The sequence below is a fragment of the Heterocephalus glaber genome, unplaced genomic scaffold (genome assembly GCF_053883595.1).
Source record: "Heterocephalus glaber isolate CG9 unplaced genomic scaffold, H.glaber_assembly_v1.0 deba00001509, whole genome shotgun sequence".
NCBI classification, from domain to species: Eukaryota; Metazoa; Chordata; class Mammalia; order Rodentia; family Bathyergidae; genus Heterocephalus; species Heterocephalus glaber.
In genome coordinates, this window is record NW_028258325.1 from 10,740,486 (window position 1) to 10,748,796 (window position 8,311).

An 8,311-nucleotide genomic window follows, 5' to 3' on the forward strand; every position below is an offset into this window, starting at 1 on the left:
TGGAAGGATCTAGAAGAGAATGCACATATAGAACGAACTGATGGAACCTGATCACTGTCAGATTCAGCTCATGTCTGAGGACCATCCATGTTCCTCTTCTCTCATCACGCAAAGAAAATTATTGAGGTTCAGAGTCAGAAAGTACGTGCAGCCTCCAGATGGAGGATTCTCTTTGTAGGTTCTGCCACTTAGAACTTCATGATCCTGGAAAGCTCCTCAGCTTTTCTGAGCCTCAGTTCCCTCATCTAGGACATGAGGATTAGGATTCCTATCAGATAGGGTTGTTGAGGAGCTTAAATACAAGGACAAGAACAATATCATCATTGCCTTGTAGGTGAGCAATAATGGCAGTACGTGGCCACTTAGTATACTATTAAGGAAACTAAACCAAGACAAAAAGAAAAACACTCTCTCAGTTAAAGAGCTTTGATCAGAAATTTTGTCCTTCCTCCACAATCCAGTCTTATGCTGTAGACTTCCAATCATCTCTCATGTTGAACACTACTATGTTAGTGACAGGGCATCCAAAGTGCCTGAGAAGCAGACCAGTGTGAGTCTTCCAGCAGCCCGTAAACTGGGCTTCATCATCCCATAGCCACGTGAGCTCATTTGTGCTCAGAGGGTTAAGTAATTGGCCAGGAGCCTGGCTACTGATCTGCAGGGACCAAGCTCCAGCCTGGGTCCATGTGACCCTAGCACACTGGGGGCAAAACCAGCCACCCCATGGGCTGGAAAAGATCTTAGGAAGCTTTGAGTCTGGTGGGTTTTCCAATATTTACACCATCCCAGACCAGACCTGGGTTTTTATTTAGTGAAAGAATTTAGAGTTTTTTCCTATCTCAGGACTCTCATGCTGAGTTACTGGCTGAGTAGGGAAGTGACAGAGCTGAGGATCTGTGTACTTCGTAAGGGACTATTTCTTTCTCCTTTCTTGACTATAGGGAGCAGGAGAAGAATGTTGATCAGCTTTCTGTCTCTGCACCAAATACCTGAGTTAAACAACTTCGTAAGGGGAAAGGATTATTTGGCTCTGGCGTTCAAAGGTTTCGGTCCATGTCACTGGGCCCTGTTGTATGGGCCTGTGGTGGTGCAGTACTTCACGTTGACAGCACGGTACTGAGACCTTCTTCTCTGTATCCCCCTCAGGGCCTCACCCTCAGTGACCTCACTCCCTCCCACCTCTTAAAGGTTCTGTCCCTCCCAATAGCATCCCAGGCTGAAGACCCAGCCTTCACTTCGTGGGCCTTTAGTGGACTTTGCAGATCTGAACTGTAGCAGGGAAGGTCTGAGATGTTGGCTCGATTCTCCTGAAGTTGACGATAACCTTCTCAGGTGAGATCCAGGACCCCATCCTACCATGATACCAAAGTTTTTGAGATACTGCGACATGTCAAGCACCGTCCCAGTTATTGGAATTAAAGATAGTCATGCAAAGATAGTGCTGTCTTTGCTATTTCCTGCCTCTGGAGGAACCTGGCAAGTAGTAGAAGCTGAGAGTTGTGAATAAAGACACAAATTATGATATCAGAACAGTTGCTCTATTTCCTCAATTTGGAGTATTTTTACCAGTGAGAGACACCTGACTTAATTCCTCCATTTAGGCCTAGACTCAAAATCCACCTAGAGAGAAGGGCCTCCCCTGACCAACCCATCTAAATCTCACTGCCATCTTCTCCTATCCCCTGCCTTGGTATCCTTTTCCTCTCTAATTTTGCACAAGCAGCTTTACCCTCATTTTCCCCACCAGGAAGGCACCAGAACACCAGCCAGCAAGAGCCTCTCACCAATCAGTGATGAGGTATGAATGAGTAATGACCATGGATGAATGCAAAATCCCTGGGAAGAGCTTAGCACAATGCCTGGCACAGGGCAAGTGGGAGGTAATTATGAGTTTGCTGAGTTGGTGATGATACCCACAGGCTGCAGTGAGGCTGTTGTATTTCGGGTTCATCTCTGACAGCCCTCTGTGTGCTCCTGTGGCTGTCCTGTCACCCCACCTGCCATTCCTCTCCAAGCCCCCCAGAGATGCTAAGGAGCAAAGCCTCTGCCAACACAGGCTCTTCATTTTTACTCTTTGAGGAACAGTTCATCCTCTTTCCTTAACTCTTCAAACACTTCAAATCCTTCCTCCGAGTGTGTAAATGACTGGAGCAGTCTCACCCATGTATCCAGTCCAGCCCAGCCACCTGACCACTCTGTTTCTGGAACCTACATCCTTTTGCTGTCATACACCTGACAGGTCTCCACTCTGCCCCATTCTGTTCCTAACGAGGGTCTCCCAGAATCCAGCTCCAATGTCACCTCCTCTGGGAAGATCAACCCCAGATCTCTGAGCAGTTTTTACCTCTTCCCACTCGGTTTCCATGATGTCCCTCATCACAGGGCACAGTTCTGACCAGAGCTTTCTCCCTCCACCTAGAAAGGCGTGCAGCGGCAGGCCTCCTGGACGTGGAGGGTGAGTACAGGCAACTCTGACGAGCATTCAAGCCTGGGGCCTCTGCTGCCAGAGTTCCTGGGGTCCAGTTCTGCCTCCCCTTTTATTGTCTCGACAACTTACTAAATCACATAATTCACAAGGCATGGAACCTGAAAACAAGGATGCTAATTATGATGTTCTCATAAGCATCAGATAGCACAGACCACGGATAAAACTGTAAAGGGGGAATCTGGAATAGGTAACATAGGAGGCAACTTGGGGTGGCTGGAATTGAAAGTCACCTGTAGACATTTCACCCACGGATATAGGGAGGTAGGTTTATGAGGAGCCAGGAGTTCTTTTGGAATCAGAGTTACAGAAAGCAAACCATGGTTGAACATATTTCAGAGAATGCCCCGAGCTTTATTATCCTTGTTAATTCAACAGAAATTGCCTTATACCAACATCACCAAGCTGGCTTTTCAGCTGGAGGACAGGTCTCCCCACCTCTGAGCCCATAGCATTGTGAGCCATGAAAACACACACTGAGCTGACAGTCTCTGAAAAATCACACCTAAGGAGGTGAATCCAAAGCAATTCTAAAACAAACACAAAATTATAAAATCTGTTTAAATATTGAACTCTGTACCCATGCACAAAGCCCCTTCTCGTGGGAACCTGCAGAGCCTTTCATCAGACAGAGGGGCAAAGGACGTTGTGTCACTTAGTGGCACCGTTGGTTCTCTGGCCTGCCTAGCAGGAAGGTCCCTGAAACATGTTGAAGAGGAAGGTGCAGAGGGAGGTCCAGGACTCCCCACAGAAGTCCAGTGCGATCTTTCTCTGCATTTCCACGTCTGGGTCATCCAAACACTTGGGCTCTCCGGGGCTCACTGTCCTGGTCACTGCTGGGGTAGAGGAGATGTCTTCTTTGGCCTTGTGTGGCTCCTTGGAGGGAGCCCCCTTGATGCTGGGATGCTCCATAGGGGAGAGCTTTGGTTCCATTTCCCTGGGCTTCATGTTCTCAAGCACAGTGGAGCTTACCAATTTGAGATTCGATTCTGGAAAGTTCTTTTTGCACACTTTGGCCTTCAGGACATTCTTTGAGTCCCCGCAGATGTTCTTCTGTTTGCGCAGCGTCCGGGCCATCTGTTTCCAGTAGACCTTCTTGCTGTGGCGCTGCACGCACTCGGTTGGGTTGCCAGCAAAGACACAGGAAAACTTGTGCTGTGCTTGAGTGCACTCAACCCTCAGGGCAGTTTCCAGCTGCTGCTCCATCACGGCCCATGTGCAGCTGGCTCCTTGGTCTCTGCTGACAAACTTGCCGCTGGTCGTGGACTTGGAGGCTCTGCTTTGCTGCTTACCCTGGGCCTTGTCCAGGGGAACCAATGAGTCCCCATCTGTTATGCTGCTCTGCCTGTGCTTTGCTCCATTTTTGACCTTTTGCGTGAGCATCTGAGTGGCCAGGAGGAGGAGGGAGAGCAAGGTGAGGTTGTGGATCCTCATGGCTTCAGCTGGGCAGGCACCTGTGGGAGCAGAAGGAGGGGCATCAGTGCCGGGCAGTGCAGGGCTGCAGGCTGAGCTCCTGCCACCCTGACATGTGCAGCCTGCTTTAGGGGCGACCAGCGATCTGTCTGACTCTTGGCATCGCTAAGTGACCAGCTTGTCTGCCCCCTTCCCACTTGACCTGAGTCTTGAGTGTCAGAAAACTGCCTTTCTCCATCGTCACCTGCACCTCTGTCTGAGCCTTGTGAGCTCTTCCCCTCAGTTGAGCCTGCATTTGCCCACTCCATCATTCACCATGGAGAAGCGCCGATTGCACTGCAACCCCCCATGCACTGCAGCAGCTGCCAAACACATATGCAGAATAAGAGGACCTCAGGCCCAAAAGAGCTCATAGGCTCCACTCTGACAGATTCACAGGGCATTGACTGCAGAATCGGTCTCATCCCTGTCCTCAGCTTGATCTTGGACAAGCCTCTCTCCCCGTCTAGGTCTTAGGTCCTTTACCTGGACATCAAGGTGTTAAGTGAAGTTACCACAAGCTTAAATATCACGTGATTCCTCTTATTTGAGAAACCCAAAGTATAAATAAATTAAAGAGCAAAACAAAAGATGGATAATAGGAAACAGGGAGCTAGATCTTTTGCAAATAGGAAGGGACTAAGAGATGAAGGGAGGGGAAAGGAACATAAAAAAATGAAGATGTGTTATGTACACGTGCCATCTCCATGCAGGGACTGTAGCCCTTAGGTACTGCAAACATGTACTAATAAACATAAAAATTAAACAAATGAATGAAATAACCACCAAACACTCTTCTGGCTCCACTGCACTGGATTTCTACCTCGCAGTCTGCTCAGGCACAGATGCCCACAAGATGAGAAACAATGTGGAGTCATGGCAAAGCCACAGAAAGTGTTGACTCAGAGGTCATGCGTGCAGAGGGCTGGACACCCTGAGCTGGGTGGCACTGTGGAGTAGAGGAGGATTTCAGGAAAAGGCAGTCCCAGGAAGGCATGGGATGGGGAGCTCATCTGACTTCACTAGGCAAAGCAGTCAGGGTGGAGAAGGTGAATTTCCACTGGATGGTTTAGATCTCTGGGCTGAAGTCAAGGATCATGGCTAACTGACTTCTGGAGCCCTATGGTGTCACAGGGCTGAGCATACAGATGGCCCTTAATCAATGCTTTCTGAAAAAAATAGTATTGAATGAGAAGGGCGTCCTTCAGTATCACATTAAACTGCATGGATTTTCCTCAGGTGGACAACACACACTCACGCTTAAGGGGCAAAGGAAGCCCATGTCTAGTTAACATCTTCTGTATGCTCTGCCCTGGTCAAATACTTGATTCTCAGCTTTTCCAGTCCAGCAAAGAGCCCTGCCACAAAGCTGTGAATGTGACACCTCAGGTGACTGCTGTGTCAGATAAGGCTCAGGCAGAGAAGTGAGTTACTCCAGAGCCCCTAAGCAGGCAGTTTCAGAGCCGGGCCAGACAGCAGAGCCCTATCTCACCTCCCATTCTAATGACCTCTTACTTTGCTCCTGATGTTCAGAAAACACTGGCAAAGCACAGGAAACCATACAAGACACGTATCACGAGGGTGAGACAGCTCCCAGAATCTGCACTCTTATTTTCACACGGGATTTTGTTTGAGAAAAGGGGCAGGTCTCGGGAATGGCTGTGATCTCATTTGCACCTGGGAGTTTGTCTGCCCCTGGGACTGGGAAAGGAAGAGGGAACCACAGGAGAGGAGGTGGAAGCAATGAAGGGTGAGACAGGATTGAGTCCGGCAGGTGGAGACTCAGCCATTTCTCAGGGCACTGGGACTCAGCCCCTGCCTGGCCCTGATGGCATCCAGGGCCTCACGTCACCTACGAAAGCCTGAAGATGGAGAGGCTCTTACCTTGCTCTGTGTGTGCAGACCCAGCACCGTCCCAGATGCGTGAGTGAGTTGCAGGCTTCCAGCTGTCTTCGCTGCAAAGCAAGCAGGTTCGGCTATTTATACAGGAGAGCAGGCCCACAGCCACGCCCCTCGCAGGGAGCCAGTTCCTGCAGGGAAAGTGCTGGGTGGAATCCAGCGAGCAGGGAGTGCACAGATGCAGGCCAGGAGACCCGCTACCTGCAAGCCCTTCCCGGCGGCCAGGACAGGAGGCCGGCTCCGCCTCCCCAGGACCCTCCCCAGTGCCACTCCGAGCAGTGGCGGAGGGAACAAAATTATAGTAAGTACAGGACTCCTACCTGTGGCCTACGCCCACGCCCTTGCCTCTCTCGCCTCCTGCGTGAGGTGGTGTGCAGTGTGCCCACCGTTGTACATAAGCACAGGGTGGCACTGGGCAATGCAAAGCCTTGTCCAGTGGGAAGAGGGGAATCCTGACACAGGCATGGCTCTCAGCAGCCACTGTCTGATCTCTTCCCCTCTCCAGTCTCCATAAGTGTTTGGAGAGTGAGTGACTGATTGTAGCTTCTTAGTCTGTTTTCATTGTGCTAGCTGAAGTTCCTGTGAGGGTAGAGGGTCCCACGGACCCTGAGAACCTGGTAAAGAGGAAATTCCCAACATGGAGATTTCTGTTGGGAAAAATCACCTTCAGGTCATGTGCGGGGGATTCACCTGCTAAAGCAGAGCCCCGTATCAAAATGATCGGCTGGGGAATCTTTGTGTAGCTTCATTGGACAGTGTCCAAACTGCCAACCCCCTGGACCACCGTCTTCCCCCTCCGCTGTGTGGGTGACAGCAGTGCCTCAGATAAGGCTGCACACTGAATTCCTTTACTGGAGATGAGCTGTTAACAAAGTGAAGCGGGACAGTTCTGGTTCCTAATGAGAGTTTAAGCTGCATTCTTTGAGAACAGACACTTGTATGAGTGCATATTAGATGGTTGGAGAATGTTCCTCATTTGTGAGGAATGTGGTATTTTTTATTACCAGTAACTGAATGCACATCCCATCCAGGCTGGTCGCTGGCAGGGATTCAGGTTCAAAGCTAATATGACTACCAAGTGTGTTCCTCCAAACGGCTGCTTAACCAAGAGGGCTGGCCTGTTGGTACAATACGATATGATATGATACCATAAGATGTGATATCACATGACTGAGTGTGTGGGTTCTCAGGAGAGCCTTTAAGTACAATATTATCAGGCCAATTTAGTAAAGAATCAATGCCTTCTTCAAAAGTAATCTCAGCATCACGAGTTTTTAAAATGCTGACTTGCGATGTTGAAGCAATACTCATTTCTCGCTTCAGATAATATCCACTAAAAACTACCCATTTCCAGAGAAAATGGGGAAGCTGGCTAAACAAGCATCAAAACAATCTAACTAGTCTGTCCAGAGATATTCATCTTAGACCTTCTGAAGATAATTTGCACTCCAAATTTAAAGAGCTCCTTAGTTGTAAGATTTCAGAATTCTCATTCAGCAAATCAAATGATACATAGTGATACTTCTTTTGAAAATTAAGAGGCTGTAAAGTGTTGATGTCACCAGGGATTTAGCACAGTGGCACCACACTTGCCTTGCAAGTGCAAGGTCCTGAGTTCAATCCCCGGAACCAGAAAATAAATAAATAAATAAAGCATTGATGTTATAGCTTTGGGTATGAAAGCTTACTGAAAATCTAATAAAACTTATTTACTTCAATGACCCACTATCAATCAATGAAATTGAAAACGTAATTAAAAACTTACCAGCTAAGAAAACCCTGGGTCCTGATGGCTTCACTGCTGAATTCTACCAGACATTTAGAGAGGAACTACTGCCACTACTGTTTAAACTCTTCAATGAAATTGAAAGGGAGGCAATACTCCCAAATTTGTTCCTGGAAGCCAGCATCACCTTGATCCCCAAAGCAGAGAAAGACCCAACCCCCAGCCGAAAAAAAGAACTATAGGCCAATCTCACTAATGAACATAGATGCAAAAATCCTTAATAAGATACTGGCAAATAGAATGCAGAAGATCATCAAGAAGATCATACACCCTGAAGAAGTAGGATTTATCCAAGGGATACAGGGATAGTTCAACATACACAAATCAATCAGTGTAATACACTATATCAATAGACCCAAGGACAAAAACCATATCATATGATCATCTCAATAGATGCAGAAAAACCATTTGACAAAATCCAACACGCATTTATGATAAAAATTCTCCAAAAAAATTGGAATAGGTGGTCTCTACCTCAATCTGATAAAAGCCATCTATGAAAACTTATTTACTTCAATAAGAATACCCTTTCTAAACCACATGATATTAACTCATTTTGTTAGACTCATTCAGTAATTGATTCTGAGTCTGGGTCCATTTAAAAAGTCACTTCTAGTTATTATGTTAGGTCAGTCCAAATGAAGTTGCTGTTTTTAGTAGACTAAAAGTGCTAGCATGTCAATTTTGAA

The 8,311-nt window shown here is 47.6% G+C and overlaps 1 protein-coding gene across 1 annotated transcript; it reads right to left on the reverse strand.

The window, feature by feature from the left end:
- Nucleotides 1-2,818: 2,818 nt before the first annotated feature.
- LOC101719225 (fibroblast growth factor-binding protein 1) lies at nucleotides 2,819-5,963 on the reverse strand. Its single transcript, XM_004847254.3, has 2 exons — nucleotides 5,822-5,963; nucleotides 2,819-3,939 (listed from the first exon to the last, which is right to left on the reverse strand). Exon 2 carries the CDS (start codon nucleotides 3,917-3,919, stop codon nucleotides 3,170-3,172), a length of 750 nt encoding a protein of 249 aa, XP_004847311.2. The 5' UTR covers nucleotides 3,920-3,939; nucleotides 5,822-5,963; the 3' UTR covers nucleotides 2,819-3,169.
- Between the last annotated feature and the right edge of the window lie 2,348 nt (nucleotides 5,964-8,311).